The 19276-nt window shown below is 31.9% G+C and overlaps 2 protein-coding genes across 6 annotated transcripts in view; one reads left to right on the forward strand and one right to left on the reverse strand.

The window, feature by feature from the left end:
• The first annotated feature begins 965 nt into the window (after nucleotides 1-965).
• LOC141380154 (uncharacterized) lies at nucleotides 966-5030 on the forward strand. The gene is made up of 4 exons (XM_073937150.1): nucleotides 966-1110; nucleotides 1260-1589; nucleotides 3788-4069; nucleotides 4147-5030. Exons 1-4 carry the CDS (start codon nucleotides 1062-1064, stop codon nucleotides 4296-4298), a joined length of 813 nt encoding a protein of 270 aa, XP_073793251.1. The 5' UTR covers nucleotides 966-1061; the 3' UTR covers nucleotides 4299-5030.
• Nucleotides 5031-6549: 1519 nt separating this feature from the next.
• Nucleotides 6550-19276, reverse strand: part of si:dkey-19a16.7 — a 32650-nt gene continuing 19923 nt past the window's right edge. For 2 of the 5 annotated variants that reach the window (XM_073937158.1, XM_073937159.1), the window contains exons 4-8: nucleotides 13782-14105; nucleotides 11742-12047; nucleotides 11530-11601; nucleotides 10297-10415; nucleotides 6550-8824 (exon numbers count right to left, since the gene is read on the reverse strand). In XM_073937158.1, coding sequence (XP_073793259.1) covers nucleotides 8789-8824; nucleotides 10297-10415; nucleotides 11530-11601; nucleotides 11742-12047; nucleotides 13782-14010 — 762 coding nt within the window. In that variant the 5' untranslated portion in view covers nucleotides 14011-14105 and the 3' untranslated portion in view covers nucleotides 6550-8788. Of the gene's footprint in view, nucleotides 8825-10296; nucleotides 10416-11529; nucleotides 11602-11741; nucleotides 13005-13781; nucleotides 14106-18016; nucleotides 18335-19276 lie in introns of those variants that run through there. The other 3 variants (XM_005161644.5, XM_073937161.1, XM_073937160.1) reach the window with 3 other exon arrangements.

Raw genomic sequence — 19276 nt, forward strand, 5'->3', positions numbered from 1 at the left:
CTGAATATACGCACACAATTTTTAAATTTGCAGTAGACTTGTGCTTCATTTTACAATGTGATGTTGTTAATCAGAAATTCTGGCAATATTATTCTACTTATTAATATTAGAGAGAACACAAGAGTGAAACATCATCTAAAATGATCAATGCTAAAATTGAAGAATGTACGTGTTCATGAGTTGAATAGTGCATGAATGTAGAAATCATGTGTTCAGTTTATGTGTGCTGGTTTAGTGATACTTGTGAGGGCTCAAATGTCCTCCATTATATCCAATTGAAAATGTATAAATTAGTCCAACTCTAAAAAAAGTCTATTAACATGACATTGGGTCAAATATAAACAAACCTAACAATTGGGTTAAATTTATATATATATATTATATTATATATTATTATATATATAATTATATATTATATATATATATATATATATATATATATATATATATATATATATATATATATATATATATATATATATATATATATATATATATATATATATATAAAATTTAAAAATTAAATCAATGTTAATTGTTAACTCAGCCAAGTGACAAATAGGCTTAGTTAAAAAGGCTTAGATATTGGTCCAAACATGCTTCTACTGTATCTTTATCTACTGTTATGCAGATTTCTCTAATGTTTATATTTAGGGGTTGAGGTTGGGCAATAGAAAATATCATTAATATAATATAAAGACAATGAAAGTCTAAAATGCAGGGTTGTATAAGCCCAAGGGTGGGTCAAATGTAGAAACATCCAACATTGGGTCAATGTTTTAAATTATAGTGTGCATTTTTACTAAAATATTCAGGTTATAGATGTTTAACCCTGTGTTATGGGTTAATATATATATATATATATATATATATATATATATATATATATATATATATATATATATATATATACATGTTAAGTGTATGCAGTATTGTGTGTATGTATATGTGTGTATAAAGGTTGAGCTCAGTCAGGGGGAGGATAGAGATCATGTGAGATTAACTTTGACTAGTGAACAGTCGTGCAGAATAACATCCGACTTTTCACTGAACATCTGAAAATGTTTCGCGTGTTTGTTTTGTTCTGTTTGTGCTGGTGCCGTATAATCGGTAAGTTATAAATACTTTTGTTGTTTATTGTAATTTATTTCAGTTCCAGAGTAGTAAGCTCACGTGTTTGTGTCTCTGCTAGTGTTACTCATTATTTTCTACACTATCGTGATAATTAATGTTTAAAATCTATCTTTAATGTTTTGCAGGTGTGTTTGGTGATGAAGTGAAGTCTGTGACAGAGGGAGATTCAGTCACTCTAAACTCTGAAGTTACGAAGACACAAGAAGATGATCAAGATGACATTCTCTGGAAATTTGGAGCTAATAAGTCTTTAATTGCTGAAATGAGTGGAGCTGATGGAATGGTCTCTATTAAACATGATGCTCTGGATGGGAGATTCAGAGACAGACTAAAACTGGATAATCAAACTGGATCTCTAACCATCATGAACATCAGATCTGAACATTCTGGACACTATGAAATACAGATACTTGGAGCTTTACTGACAACAAAAACATTCAGCATTTCTGTCTATGGTGAGTAATGATCATTGTTCCCATCATTCTGATTTTATAAATTACTTAGGTATTGAAATTTGAGTAAGAGTTTAAATTGCATGCATACAGTGCTCAGCACATACAAGTACACACCTCACAGATCTATCTTTTGAATTCATATTTTTAATAGGAAGCTATTAAATTTTATATTTGTGCATATACATTAGATTAATCAGTACTGAAGCCAAATCTGGAGCTTGTATAACAAAGTAACTTACAATAACGGTCCAAAAACTAGTACAGCCAAATTTATATTATAGAAAAATATGAAATACAAATAAAAAAAGAGGAAAAATCAAGAAGCAAATAATTTAGTTTAAGTTTATATATATATATATATATTTTTGATTGATTTTGCATGAATTTGAACATATTATCTTTCAATTTCTAAATATGTTTGGTGACTAAAATATTATTGCCATAAATATATCTACTTAATAAATCTGTTTTGTTTAAATTCACTGTTTATTGACAGAGAAATGAATAATAATAATTATATATATATATATATATATATATATATATATATATATATATATATATATATATATATATATATATATATATATATATATATATATATTTAATGGGCTGTACTCAATTATGCTAAGCACTGTCTTTCATTACAATTGTACCCGAGTTGGTATTATTTATCATTTAAGCAGTCTGGATCTGTTTATTTTGTATTTACCAGGGTATGGATGGCAGTACAATTAATGTACAATTATTTTATTAAATTGCACTAAATTTGAAACTGAACCACAAAACCATGACAAGTGTCAAATGTTTTAACATATTTCTAAACATAATAGTTTTTAATAACTCATTTCCAATAACTGATTTATTTTATCTTTGCCAGTAAATAATATTAGACTAGATATGTTTCAGTGTAAAAAAAAAAGTGTATAATTGGGTAATACAAGTTTGTTAATGTGTGATGAGTTTGGCCCCAAAATATTATTATTATTTGTTTGTGGGTAAATTTGATTTATATTGATTTTTGTATATTCAGAATTGGTTTGCTTGATTTGTATCTTTATGGTTGATTAATGTATCACCTGTTGATTGTTTTGTAATTAATAAGTATTGTGCCTGGGCCTGGAAATTTACGTTTGTTTGGTTTATGATGAGTTTAACTAAAATGTGTTGAAGTTAAAGCTTGTTTGCTTTGTTGTTTTTGTTTTTTCCTTTATTAATTTATTGATTTGTTTGTTTGATTAAAAATTTGATTTTGGTTTGCTTGATTTAATCATGCATTTATTGAAGCTTAATTTTTAATTTCATTGAATTATTTGAGAAACTGTAGTGGGGTTTTTTAACCCCTGGCGCCCAACCCACTTTATTAGCCAAATACAGCTTAAAGTGACATTTAAAAGCCTTAACTAGGTTAATTAGATAGGCAGGTTAGGGTAATTAGGCAAGTTATTGTATAATGATGGTTTGTTCTTTAGACAGTTGAAAAATATATAGCTTAAAAGGGGCTAATAATATTGCATTTAAAATGGCTTTTAAAAAATTTAAAACTGCTTTTGTTCTAGCTGAAATAAAACAAATAAGACTTTCTCCAGAAGTAAAACATATTATCAGACATGCTGTGAAAATTTCCTTGCTCAGTTAAACATACTCTGTGAAATATAAATAAAAAAAAAAGTGGGGGCTAATAACTCTTACTTCAACTGTACATTCGATTAGTCAGCACTGAAGAGTTTATGTAACAAAATAACTTACAATAACAGACCAAAAAACTAGTACAGCCAAATTTATGTTACGGAAAAATATTAAATACAAATGTAAAAAAGTAGATGCAACAACTTAAAAATGTGTAATCTGAAGATTAAAAAATCTAAATGCTATGAAAATAACCTTTAAAAGTTGACTAGAAAATGCATAATACTAATAAAAAGTTAATTTTAGATTTATTTAAAGTAGATTTACTAAAAATTTTCATAGAAAATGATCTTTACAGTATATTCGAATGAGTTTCTGGCATTAAAAAAAAAAAATCAATCTAGAACATGTTTCCATTTTGCCAAAAATGAACAGGTGCAACATAAGATCCAGCATAGGGTCACAAAAAGTGTAGAGTAAACACACTCTAACACGCATTCAAATACGGATCCATAATAGGAATTGTATTAGATTTGTTAACATCTATCTTATGTTCTCTAATGTTTCAGCTCATCTGCCTGCTCCTGTCCTCAACTCTTCTCAGTGTTCCTCATCCCAGTATAATTGTTCAGTGTTGTGTTCAGTGGTGAATGTGAGTGCTGTGAGTCTCTCCTGGTACAAAGGAAACAGTGTATTGTCCAGCATCAGTGTGTCTGATCTCAGCATCAGTCTCTCTCTACCTCTGGAGGTGGAATATCAGGATAACAACACCTACAGCTGTGTGATCAACAACACCATCAGCAACCAGACCACACATCTGGACATTAACACACTTTGTCAGCCATGTCCAGGTACGACAGCATTAATATACACAGTACGAGTATAAATTCACACTTACTAATGACTGTCTTACTAATGTCTGCTTCAGGTTCTCCTGTATTTGTACCTCTGTTGATTTCTGCTGGATCTCTGCTGATTGGATCTTTAGTTGTGATCTTGATCTACAGGAAACACAGAAAAACTGATCAAGAAGGTGTGAAGACGTTAAATTCTTATACATTTATAGTATCTATCGTATAGTAATTTGTTGTTTTGATGCATATAAATGTATATACAGTGTTTGTAGATGCCTAATCATAACTGAATATAATTTAGTTTGGGGTATAATAACTCATTAAGCTGAATAATTTCATGAAATACAATTAATGCAAATGACTTTTGTTGAATGTACTTTAGCGTAAAGACAAACATGATAATACTCTGTTAATAACTTTTTATATGGGGAAAACATAAAGCTGTAAATGTCATTTGATTTGATACTAATGTGTATATACTGAAGAATCACATCTTAAGACAATCGACTCCTGTTCAAACAGCTGAGATTCAGTCAGAGCAGATCATATACAGTGAGCCTGTGTTCAACAAAGAGGTACGTTGATTTTATATGAATCTTTATTGTGTTTTTGTATCACTTCAGCAGCACATCAGATACATTTGAGTATAGATCTACCTTAAGCTAAGTTTAAAACTAGCATTTATATTTGATTTGAGATGTTTTGATTAATGTGATAATAGAATACTATAAAGGTGGTTTACTCCACTGTGGCCACCCCGGATTAATAAAGGGACCAAGCCGAAAAGAAAATGAATGAATGAATAAATGAGAATACTGCCATTTTCAAGTGTCACATGAGCTCCATGTTTCAATCACACATGAAACGTGTGGTTTTGGAATATTTTTATGTTGTATAATTTTTTTAAAATAAAAATACATTTTCTGTGTTTCACGTGTTTTTAACATGTGATATTGACAAACGCTGTATTATGGATTTTTTTTTTTTTCAAAACAGAAAAGTAAAGAGGAGGATTGCATAATGTACGCACCTGTTACCGTGTGAAGATATTCGAACGTAAATCTTTTTGTAAGTACAAGAGCCCAGGAATGGAACCTCCTGCGAGATATATATATATACATACACACACACACACATATATACACATACACACACACACAAATATATACATATACACACACACACACATATATATATATATATATATATATATATATATATATATATATATATATACATATACACACACACACACTACATATATATATATATATATATATATATATATATATATATATATATATATATATATATATATATATATATATAAAACTTTATCAATTAGAGACAAAAAACACTCTACCTTTTCAATCATCTTGTCAAAAATTGCCTAATAATGCATTCAAAAATACTTACCAAACATGTTTTTATCAACTGTAACATGTATTACATTAAATAAATAATATTGTTATAATTAAATGTTATTAATTAAAACCCTTTTACCTAAACCTCTCCCACTTTTACTACCATCTTGTGCATTTGCAATGCGTTTTACCTGCATTTATTTGTTATAATTAAATCCATTTCTAGTACTGAATGTCTTTTTTGTCCCCAAAATGTTCACTTTTGGTTAGCCAGGAATTTTTTCTAGACATTAATTTTGAACATTCTTTACAGATTATTAGAACATTGCCTGAAAGGTTCTCTTCATTACAAAAAAACCTGCATGTAACATTCTCCTATGAAAAAAAAGACAAAAAGTCGACTGAAATGTTTTCGTTAACTTATTTAGTCAGTTAGTCTGATTTATCAACCTAAAACACGTTATAGAAAGTGAAACATATTTTTTTAAAGTCAGCTTGATTGATGTAATAAGAACTATAAAACTGTAAGGGAGCAAGAATTGGTTAAGAACATTAGTTTTTTGTTAAATAGAACACTTCCACAACATTCTAATTTAGTTAATATCCCCAATAATAACCAAACAGAAAAAAATAGAAACCATAAAAGAATGTTCTCTTTTAATATGCCATTAAGAGTGTGGAACTTTTAATTTATATATAGCAGACCACCAGTGTAACTATAAAATACTAATTTAAAATGTTAAATATAGAAGAATATAATATAGAAATATACAAAATAGTATTGGGATGCATCAGTATTCACTTCAACGTTGTAGAGGAATATAAAAATAAATGAGATCACAATGCTGGTGGCAGCAGTCAGGGATCAGCAGTGTTGGGGCAAGTTACCCCAACACTGTGAATCAATATGATAACAAAATGTATTAATAAAAGTTTGCAGTATCATTAAAAGAATTAATTATCAAGCATACTATCTCTGATTTTCTTCAGTTGCAAACATTTCTTTTTGAGAATGGAGAACAGCAAGGTTTTTCCATTCTGCGTTGGATGTGTGTGTGTGTTTGTGTGTTCATCAGTGGAGAATTCCTAAATAATAAGAACGACATACATAAGTTTACAATTGCACAGGCACTTTTATTTAAATAGAAGCACTTATATTCGTTAATTTACATATTAAATCGATTGGCACAATTGGCAGTCACAAAAACAAACGAAAAGACTGAGGAACACAAATGACAATACAATTGAGTGCATATACATAAACGTATGCTGAATTATTCTGTATTTAAAACACAAAAACTGCTTTATTTTCCATAGATTCTGCCAATTTTCATCTTAGATGTACAGTATTTGTGACCATGGTCTTTGTAGTGACCACAAGCGTACATTAATCATATCAGATTTATGTATCATCTAGAAGCATTTTTGGCTTGATTGATGGTTTGATAGGGTGGGATATTTGGCAGAGCTACAACAGTTTGAAAATATTTATCAAAAAATTATAATATATTTAAAAGTAGAAAATTAACAATATAGCTTCATGGACTTTACTTTTTTTTTTTTTTTATAAAATAATGTACAATGTATTTTTGGTTATTGCTAGAATCAATATATCCTTGCATGTTCAAACTAGTCATGTGCTCCAGGGTAACATTTGTGCTTCTCCATGAGATTGAATGTAAACTAAAAAATAAAAAAAGTAATGAAAACACGCTCAGAGATTAGTGTTTAAGGCACATTTTTTTACGTATAGCAGCAGAGTGACAATACTAGCAACTAACAGCATTCAATATTCAGGCAGTGCATCTGCATTCTAAATGAAGAATCTGAATCTGCATTCATTGCTTCTGAATCAACATTTCCCTTATAAACAAAATTTAAACATTAAGCTATACATGAATATGAAGGGCAGACTTCCATAAAGCACCCAGATTATTATTTAGAGTAAAACAGCAGTTTTCAAATTCACAACTGCATATTTGTGGAGGGCTCGTGTGTTGAAGTATGAGCCACATTGGCAAAAAACGAATCTCTGGTCATAATTAACTTATGGTAAATTATAACTCTCAATAGGTTGTAAATGGATAAATAGGATACAATGGTAGATGTCAAACCAGTAATGCAAACAGAGATGTCCTACTAACTTGTAACTGCAATAGTTTAATAACTATAAATATACTAAAAACATCATGCATTATTTGTTTCATTGCTAGCAGTGTGTTCATTTGTGTGTCTATTTTAGTAAAAGCCACTATTGTTTACAGAGCTTAGCTTTATTTATTATTTTTTAAATGTTTCTTCTAAGATAATGACTGGGACACATTAATGCTGGTATGAATGTAAGAAAGGAGATATATGTTTATTTTAAAAAACCTTATTAATGCCTTTTTTCAACATTTGTGTGTCATGTTTGCAGGTGTATTCATAGAAATGTCTCATATGCCTTCGTTTGTAGTGTGGTTCTGAAAAATCTTAGGGCTATATGGCCTTAACCGTAACCCTTCAAGCAAAAAAGAATTGGGAGACCCCTACCCCTTCATGTGAGTGAGCAATCTGAGGGAGAAGTAGAAATGCTAATGGGGCGCTCTCACTAGATGCGGCTTACGCAAATAGAGTGCGCTATTTTGCACTTGCTACATTCATGTGTCAAATTCACCTCACACTAGATTGTGATTAGCGTCACGGTAGGGGCTTCTGTCTGCCTGGAGACTCCAGTTTCATTACTAAATGACTGAGATGAATTTTTTTGAGAGAGTAGCTGTACTTTATGTGCTTTAGGAAGGCTGAAAATGGCATACATTTGTTTAGTGCTCTGTCTGGATCCAACTCCTCCAGAAGATGTGCCTGGCTGACGTATGCTTTAAGCTGTACTTCCGACTCAGCCGGTCCCAGTTTGATGAGCTGTTGTCCCATGTCAGCAGGAAGATTTCCCTTCATGACACCAACTACAGGTGCAAATCAATATCACACCCCTACTAGAGCAAGCTCCTTATTGGTTATTGCATATGTATATGTCCACAAAAGTTTAGATTTTTTTAATAATTTGAATTTATATAGCGCATTTATTGTGTATGGCCAAACACCAAAAGCGCTTCACAATCAGGAGAGGGGTCTCTCCACACCACCACCAGTGTGCAGCACCCACTTGGTTAAGCTTAATTCACTTTATATCATGTGCTCGAATTGCTTTAATCTCTCGAAACTCACCAAAGGATGTCTAATCAAGTCTTTGCATTGACTTAACAAGTAAATCACTTATTCTAGATGCTTCATCATCACCATCTGGTGTAAACGAACCATGAGGGGTAGAATTGTGATTGGACCTTGTTCTTGATTACACTGTCAGTGACTGTCATGAACTCTCACTTTCCACAGCAGAGATGGCTCCCTGTAAGAAAACAGATTCACAGAAGGTAAAAAACAAGCAAATATGACTGCTTATTCACTTCCATAGTAACAAAAAAAAATGGATTAGTGATTTTAAAGAAAAGCAGAGTGAATATCTCGGTGTTATTTTAACTAAACCATTCATTTCAAGCTCAAATTCTATCTCAGATTTTAAAGGGTCATGAAACACAAAAACACATGTTTTAAGATGTTGACAGTCATTTGTGTGTCCCACGCTGCTAAAAACACTATTAGGACACACATATCTCACTAAAAAGTAAAAATTGGTTGCTATTTTTGTGTTATTTCGAACAAATTCTTCCGGTTTAAAAATAAAATTTCAAGCTACATCACGGCAAGGAGATCATTGTGTAAATTCCAGCGTGGAGACTGAATGTCTGTACCGGTCAGTACAACGTGACGTCTTTTGAGTTTATCCTTATTTCATGAAAAAGACTTGGTTTAAATTAATCAGCGTGCTCTATTGTGAATGAGGTGCCACTTCATTAATATGCATGATAGCTTCGAAGACTCTTTTTACCCGTTACTGTGTTCAGACGGCAGAGAGACACAACCTTGTGTTAACAACCGTAATTAAAACAGTTTGGAGACATGGGTCGTCAGCGTTTGCTGTAATGCAGCATTTATAAATGTGTCACAATGAAATTTTGTTTCCATTTTCCTGTGATGAGAGCACCACTGGCGAGTGGACCCATGTTTCTGGATTACAGTGGTCTGCTAACAGCTTCATTTGAATGGTTTCAAGATGATGTGCTTTATCTGCCTGATTCCTGCTGAAGTGGGCTGGTTGCGTGACATTCGGGGGATGTTCTGGGGGCAGGGTTTGCGTGACACACTGCGAGCTACTAGCCCGACAGTAGAAACGCGACATGACTCCGGCCTCACTGCTCAACCTCACAGGCGATTAGCCCGGCCCAGCCCGATAAAAGCCCTGGCTGGCACTGGCCTGAAAGTGGAAATGTGGCTATTGAAAAAAACATTTTCTTTTGAATTTACCAATTCTACATATTTTTTAAATACTAATAAAAATACCAACTCTTTAAATCAATTTTTATCCACTATATAAGAGTATGGATTGTATTTATATGTTTTAGTGATGACATGCTTTATTGATGATTAAAAAATTATTGATGTTCAAGCTTAGCCATAAAGGACTGTTGTACAGCATTGCGAAAAGTGCTGACAATATATGGCTTTACTCTTATTTTCCTGAAAATAGAAAAGTGTGTTACTTTAACAGTTACAGTCCTTAAAAAGCAGTAAGTATTTCACATTACCTTCACACATTAATCCTAACACTGCCAATATATACAGCTTTAAAGTTAAATTTATATTACAATTATTTAAATTTTACATTTATATTTAATTATATGTATTTATAGACTATCACACAAAACTAGATCCATAGTCCCTGCTTTTAGTAGTATCATGTAGCAATTCAGTTTATTTTACCGAATATGGCCGCGTCTTCCTCCATTTGACAATGATGATCACAACAGCCACAAGCAGCAGGACAGCAGCAGCAGCAGCACCAACAAAATGTATACGAGCAACAGCAGCTGAAGACCTGTCTGTAACATTAAGAAAGACAATCTTCTCAGGTATACTGAAATTTCATTAATATTCACAGCTTTTTGTAATGTAGTAGAATTTGAAGTGCATTTTTTTGTATGTATGAAAAAATATGCAGCAAGTTAATAATTTATAATTTACAAAAAAAAAATAATAAAATTTAATTGTAAAGTGTATGTGAAAAGTGAAAGTGTATCTTAGAGACACTTCTAGCTAATAAGTTTAATGCACCGATCGACCAGCCAGAAATCAGAATCAGACATAATTCTTTCTTTTTCTGACTTAATGATCTCATAGTACAAAGTGTAAGAAATTAAAGGTGAAGCTCAGTTGTACCAGCTTCATCGCATTCATATTTATTTTTAGTTAATGCCATGTCAGCAACAAAACTCAGGTCAGTCAACATAGCTGCTGCTGCCATGTCATTTTCCACTTTTAAACCATCTGTAAATATCAGTGAGTGAAATGAATATGGACTTTTAATAGTCAGATATAGTTGTCTACATACTGTACACTAGGGTTGTAGAGTTAGTTTCGTCTAATACTGATTATAGGTTTCTATAATTTTCAAAGAGGCAGATGAACCAGCTAATAAACTGTACTTTACTAGCAGCACAGGCTTTAAATTGGAATGACCAAATTCACCTGTGAAATCCCATATCTAAAACTTGAGTACACATTAATTTACTTGTCTATGCATGTAGACTACATATTTGACATTCAAATAGATTTATGTGAAAACCAAATGTTAAAACAGTTTATTTGTTTTAATTGAATAAAAAAACAGCTAATTTGTGCATATTTATGACCATTTTATCTTTTGTTTATAAATTAAGATTGTAATGTGCATCACTAATTAATGCCATTAGATGCTTAAATAGAATCATAATTAATGTTTTAATACATTTTTGTTGCATTTATGCCTTTTTGAACAATTGTCATTCTGTTGCATTTTGAGCACTTTGGAAGTTAATCATTTTAAATAACACCAATTCTCAAGAGGAAGAATTAATAACACTCTAATAACAACAACAACAACAAAAGTCTGTCAGGAAAATACATTAGGCACTTAATAAGAAATGCATGTTCAGTTATTTGGTATTTTTAACACACCAGGATTTATAGTGACGGATTCTCCATCCCTCACTAGATTTTTCTTAATTTGATCCTGAGTACCAGGAACACCTGAAACATACAAACAGCTGCTTTAGGATCCTTTTGAAGAAGATATAACATTGGAATTCTGAACTGACAGTATGATAATGCACAATCAAAAGTTTCAAAAAATACAGTTTAAACATATAAACTGCTTTTAAATGACTCACCACAAACAACAACACTGAAGATTTTGTCACTGTTGCGTTTTATCAATTTATAAAGTCCAGCGTCTGTTTCTCTGATGTTCATGATGGTCAGAGATGCGGTCTGATTATCTAGCTTCAGTCTGTCACCAAATCCCTTTTTACACTGATAATCTGTACAGATGCTACTCTGACCTCCATTGATCTTAGCGAGGCGAATCTCATTATAATACCACACACTTCTGTCATGGTCGGCTCTTACATCAGCAAGTAGAGTGACTGAATCCCCCTCCATCACAAACACTTCATCTAAGCCATTACCAGCCCCACCTAAAGAAAAGAATAATTCATGAACAGTTAACAGTATGTCTTAATTCATAATATAACATAAATAAACAACACTTATTTACAACTATCAATAACATAATTTTATACCCATGTATCTTCATGTTTATCTGAAGATACTTACTAAACTAATTTTGTTTACCAATTACATTCAACACTTAAATTACACTCATTTATTATTTATAATTTAAAAAGCAAATACATTGAAAATTTGGCTGGGTTTATTTAGGACTAGTGCAAATCATTTTCTGAACTGTTCATGTTAATAACAAATGTCTTGGAAATGTGTTTGTAGTAGGGATGGGAAGATTAACCGATATGTATCGATACGCGGTCATGCGAGTGCATCGGTTGAGCAGCAGAGGATGAATGAAATTTTGGAAGCAAATCGAGATGCATAGATTTTTGCGAGATGCATTGGTTTTTCCAACATACAACTTATATTTTTAATATAGAATGTATTTTTTATTTATTAACAAGTGTTGTCAACCTGTTTTTGGCGCATAATTTAATCGAGCTACATAAAGTATGCATTAGCAACGAGCTTGCGGATGTGTACACCTACACTACAACTCAGTGTATCAGGTGTGCGGATGAAGCTAGTGGTGCGCCTCAGAAAGCGCGAGAAGCAAAACAAACATTTTATTCCTCACTGAGTTTTAAATCTAAAGTATGGCAACATTATGCATTCTGCAAAAAGGATGGACGACTTGACAGGACAGATGCAATTTGCAAAATGTGCAAATTTGAACATCTCACTTGAAGCGGCGCCTCAGTGTTGTTGTGGAAGCATCTTCCAGTGTTCCTGCATCCCCGGCTTCCTGCTCTGCTTCAACTGTAGCTACCAGTTCCAAAAGTGGTGAGAAAAGCAGTGAAAGTTTTCTCCATGCGCAACAGTTCTGCTCGCTCTACGCCAATAACGAATGCTATTGCCTTGTTCATCTGCAAAGAAATTCAGCCTAGTGTCACGGAGAACGAAGGTTTTAAACACCTCCTCCTGTTAATTTTTATTTATTTATATTTTTATTAGCCTGTTGTTTACAGTGACAGTGATGTTTCAAAGCAGCATAACACTGCTAGTTCACCACCTTAAGTTTTGAATATTCAGTGGCACAATATATCTTTATAAAACTTGTTTTCATAGTTGAAAAGTTAAATCACAATTCTTGTTGTGCAATGGTAAACATTTATGTTGAAAAAGTGCAAATATATACATTTATAACATATATTGCACTTATACATTCTGTTTATCTTGAAAATACTTAAATAATATGTGCTATAGGTTCTAAAATGGCCCTCTACTGTAAACTGACACTGGCTCTGAGAGAAAAGCCAGTTTGTAAAAAAAGTCTTGGTTTTACTTAATAAATAATCAAACTCCTTCAATGGCACAGCATCCTTTCTTAAATCATCTCATAAACTTGATCTAATAAGTTAGTGCTGAATTATCGCATTGTATTGTGATATGGGTGTAAATCGTATCGTGTTGTATCATAATGTCACAAATGTATCGCTAATATATCGGATCGTATTCTTTGTATTGAGATGCGTATCGGATCGGCATTATAGCTTAGATGCCCAACCCTAGTTTGTAGTGAACAAATTTTAGGCAGATAACATTGCTCATGTTACGAGATAAAGCATTCTCTCTTTTTTTTTCCTTTTTACTTGATTCAAACATTTAACTACATTTAATATTAATTAAAAGATAACACTCACCACTGACAGAAACACTGAAGATCTTTTCACTGTAGTTGTCGTTTCCTGTGATCATCAATTTATAATCTCCAGAGTCTGTGGTTCTGGTGTTTGTGATTATTAGAGATCCAGTCTGTTGATGCAGCTTCAGTCTGTCACTAAATCTCGTTTTACACTGATCATTTAAACAGGTTTTACCGTTATTAACTGCATTGATGTCAGCAATGCGCACATCATCAAAATACCACATAATTTTAATATCATTTTGGTCTAGATTAATATTAGAGCATAAAGTGACAGATTGTCCTTCCTTCACTAATAACGGGTCTGAGGTAAAAGACAGACCTGAAAAGAGAAAAATAAATTGATTTTGTGATATCTGGACAAAAAATATTCAACAAAAAAGTGCTGCATTTTTTCTCTACAGGTTAAAAGAGCTTTCAGTGAGCAGGGGTCCATACTTCGTAAATGGCTTAAATGATCTTAGATTATTTGGCAGATCCTGGATGTTTTAATCTTGATAACTGATCTGTCTAATTTGGTTCTTCAAACAAGTTCAGATTAAAATGACATCATAAACTGATCTGAGATCGCTGCATGTGTTGTGAAGGACTGATCTATCGATCCTCGAAATCATGATCAGCAATGCAAAGATTGGCTGATGGCACAACACCTGATTAATATTCAATTATCCATGCGAGAAAAATTATATAAAATTCATAGCAATCGGTTTGTTAAATATGATACGCAATAACGGTCCACCTTAGTTGTGGGTTGCAGGCTTTACACTTTCATCTGTCAAGAGTATTTAGATATGTATTTAGTTTTACATTTTAGATCAAATTTTCTTTACTATAGTAGCCTAGGCCTATAGTAATTTCATAATTGGCACAAGGAATTTAAATTAATTTTGCATCGTAAAAAAACAACAACACAAGAATGTTTTATTTCAAATCTTTCTAAATGTACATGAATATAAACATAAATATTATTAGTTATTTAATATACCTTATATAATAACTTTTCTAACCATTTTAAAAAGTGTATATAATCTATAGTTTACTACAGTAAGAAAATATCAGCATTCAGTACATATTTTGAGTATATTACCTTTGCTTATAATGAGTCAATCTAATCCTGTTTATATGAAATAAGCCTGCTCCCAAGCAGGTTTGAGCTACCAGAACAACATCTCTCGGATCAGTTTTGAAGAACGAAACGATCCTGGATCAGATAAAATCGTCAAGCTAACCGAGTAATCCACATACAAAGAATGGACCCCTGGACTCTTAATATGCAAACAAACTGCAGATAATCACTGGCTTATACATCCAATAATCCGACAAACTTGCATTACTCTCATGCATGATATTCACTTAATAAACACCAAACAATCATATTGTGTATATACGCCCCTGCATACTTAAATATCTTTGTTTATACACAAAAACAAAATCTAATCCAGCCTTACATTTTTTTTTCCTCATTTGTTTTTATTTGTATATATGATTCAACTCAGAGGGAAAGACTGTAACATAACTTCCCACCATATTAGGATTCACAAATACCAAGTCTGATACATTACAACTACTAATAAAAAATACTGCATTTGTATTAGGGCTGTATTTAGCATTTGTATTTATTTGTAAATAAACAGTGCTTTATGGTTTGCCAGAAGAATCAAACAGTATTTAGGTACAGAAATTGAATAATGAAGTGTAAAATGATGCTGTATAGTCTTCATTCATTGTGTTAATAATTCAGTAAAGTTGTAAATGTTGTAGACATTATTGTGCCTGACTGCTATTAACTCTCTTGAAAAGCCTTTATAACACATGTAAATGACAAAGTTTCACTCTGTTACAAATCTCATATATTCTCAATTGAGGATCAACTATAAACCAAACTCAACATTGCATACACTATGATTTGTCTATCACAGACACACATTATGATATCAATGCTGAAACAATACATTGTGCAGCCCTAATTTTGCATTTAATTTTGGCTAAGTTTTAAAATCTATCCTTCTTCCTGAAGTTAGCTTTTATCTAAATCTTGACTGGGTAAAGTTTGTTTTATATCCGGATATTCAGAAATTTACCTTATCAATATAATTTCAGAAAAGTGTTCTTTGCAAATTCTAAATAGGCTAAACATATTAGCAGCCAATGACTATCAAAGTACAACATTGTTCACAGTGAATTAGATAGTGTTAATGCTGTTTTAAAGTCATACTTGCATGCTAATTCCGATCGAATATTCAAAGTAACATGGTAAACAATATAGAGACTGCTTATTGAACGAATGTGCAAATATGAAACCAACTTTACCTCTATACCATTTCAAAACCTCCCAAATCCCACTATCACATGGTTAAATTCAGATGTCCTGGAAGCTATGCAAATATTACCATTTAAAACAGCAGTAAACCGCAAAAAACGCTTTTCTTACTAAGATTTTTTCATGTTTCTAGTCGAAATATCTAAAAGTTCTTAAATCAAGGAGCATTTTCTAGACAAGCAAAACATATTGTCTTGTTTTAAGAAATATTGTCAAAATAAAGAGTTTTTCAAGCAAAATAATCTGCCAATAGGGTAAGCGAAATAATCTTGTTTTTCGATTTGTGATCAGATTATTTTATTTACCCCATTAACAGATTATTTAGCTGAATTTGTAGATATTTTAACTCGAAACAAGAAAAAATCTAAATAAGAAAAGCCTTTTTTTTTTGCAGTGTATGACCCATCATACGGATGGCCACTAGTTTCTTTCATACAGACGCGCTTTCACTTCGCTATATCGCTCGCGCGTGCCCGCAGGCAGTGCAACTTCTTATATGTGCTCAAACTTTTTAACTCCGCCAAATATATTAGATAAAGATATCAATAGGACATGAACATATAATTTGAAGGGCCTTGCGTTTATTTGACTCTTATAGACCTTGTCAAAGTCTTGTAGATGGTATTTTGGCAAAAAAAATTAGGGGAATTAAAAAACTTAAATAGATGAGTAAATAACTAATGTTCTCCACTGCTCAGAGGAGTCTGTGCTCACCTCTCAGAGCATTCTGATCAGTTGAAAAAATAGTGTGAAATAATTTTTTTTTTTTAATTAAAAATAAACCAGGGCTAAGCATAAAATGTTTCCATGTTTACATAAAATTAGTTCGTCAAGTTGTAATAAGTGTTTTACGTTTACAGAATGCAATAAATTACTATTTTGACAGTTTTATTTTCTTAAATGCATATTCCAGTAACTTGAGATTCTGCTGCTGTGATAGAGATGTGCTATTTTAAGTCATAAACTCTTTTTCATAAACTTGGTGATAAAAAAAATAAGCTTCTGATGTATACAATTGGTAAATACACTGCAAACATGATTTTCTTTCTTTTAGTTTTTGTGTGGTTTTTAGTCCAAATAACTAAAAATTCTTAAACCAATGAACATTTTCTGGACAGATTTTTTGGTCAAAATTATGTGGATTTTTCATTAAAAAAAAAAGCTCAATAATCTGACAATTAGGGTAAATAAAAAAATATATATATTGTTTTAGGTTTTAAATAAGATTATTTTACTTATCTCATTGGCAGATTAATTTGTTCTACCAAAAAAAAAATTCACTTTATTTAGAATTATTTCTGAAAACTGAACAATTTTTGTACATATTTAGTAATTTGATTGATATGCGAGTATGTCTAGAAAATGCTTCCCGATTAAATTTGATTTTAATTTAAACAGATTTAAGTTATTTGAACTACAAAATACAATACGATTTTTTTTTTATCAGTGTTAACATTTATATCCAATTAAAAAAAATTTATCTTCATTGTCACATTTGGCAGCATCTTGTGACTGAATAATATTAAAAAATATTTAAAATGTATGCTATTGGCTACTTCCAGCTGTTTTTGTTTCTGCCAGCTCATATTAATATTTTGTGTGTAATTGTTTAGATTTGTGGCAAGTAGTCCTATAAAAAAGTGGGATCAATAGAAAGTTGTTTCTGCAGAATAATATTTAGAATTGTCTTAAAACAAATATTTTTCGATGTAAGCAACACAGCTACAGCGAATAAAATCGATAATATGGGTTTTAAATGTATAGTGTGCGAATAATCAAGGATTGACGATAATTTGTCATATTGTTTGCACCAAGGGGGCCCCAAATAAAATCCTGCTTAGGCCGGCCCTGTCGACAACATAACATTAGCTAACGTTAATCATATAAAGACAAGTCATAAATTAATGGCTTACCATTCAAGAGAAAAACACACAATAGACATCGTGTGACAAAGCTTCCAAACATATTTCCCTCCACTTTTTAACATTTCGATTAATTCAATGGTTCCACTAACGTTAGCTCATTAGCTCCAGTAAAAACGAAACCAACGTTACTACAAACATAACAACAAAACAAACCCGTCTCGTTTTGTAATTGCATGTTACATCTTAAACCTGTGTGAAACAGATGCAAAAAACACAGCTTATATCGTTTAGGCTCGACTTGTAACGTTACTGTTTCAACTGTTTGCTATATCCACCCACGCGTCCATCCCGTCTGCCAGAAGCTTTGTTTTTCTTCTTCTTCTTCTTCTAATAATTTTACGGCGGTTGGCATCCAGCGTTTTGGTGCATTACCGCCACCTTCAGCTCCGGAGTGTGGACCAGAGGTTAGGTTTACAGACTAATCATTCCCCCCACTTCCCTCTTTCCCACCCCTTCTCATACACACACATACATACTTACATACACACCTCTCCCCTACTCCCATGTTATAATAATAACCATAATACACTCATACTACTATTTACACTAAAACCATAATAATAATAATAATAATAATAACCACCACATTGCTCTTACTCTTACTTTTACTTCCACTACTTGGTTATATTTAACTTTATTCCCTTTACCTTTTAACTTAAATTATTATATCCTATCATAAACACCTGTTTCAGATGCCAGAAGCTTTGCACTCTTCTGCTTCGATTTAATGGCGGTTGACAAACAACAAAATGGTTTCCGCCACCAACTGGTATGGAGTGTGGATCATTATGACTTAACCCCCACATGCTTTCTTTTATTAAACCCTCCCCCATAAATGACAAGTTTTAAGATATTGCAATAAAAGGGTAAAACATTATTTCCTGAGTTATTTTTTAAGATTATCATCTGATTTGGACTGAACTTTTATATCTTCAAAATTCCTACTAAGTTCTCTCCTCTCCCTTAATACTTCATGCAGTGTAATATAACATGTTCAACTATCTCTTCTTGTCCACAAAACTCACATTGTCCTGTACCATGTTTACCCATTTTAAAAAGTGTACTATTTAATTTTGTGCGTCCAAATCTCATCCTAGATATTATTATCTCCTCTCTCCTGTTCTTTTTCCTACACTTCTCGTTTCTCCAATTTCTGTTGAATTTTGTAAAACCACCGGCCCTTTTTTTATTATCCCATTTTTATTTATTTATTTTTGCCACCTTTCCTTCATTCTTTTCTTAGTAATA

This window comes from Danio rerio, chromosome 22 (genome assembly GCF_049306965.1).
Source record: "Danio rerio strain Tuebingen ecotype United States chromosome 22, GRCz12tu, whole genome shotgun sequence".
NCBI classification, from domain to species: Eukaryota; Metazoa; Chordata; class Actinopteri; order Cypriniformes; family Danionidae; genus Danio; species Danio rerio.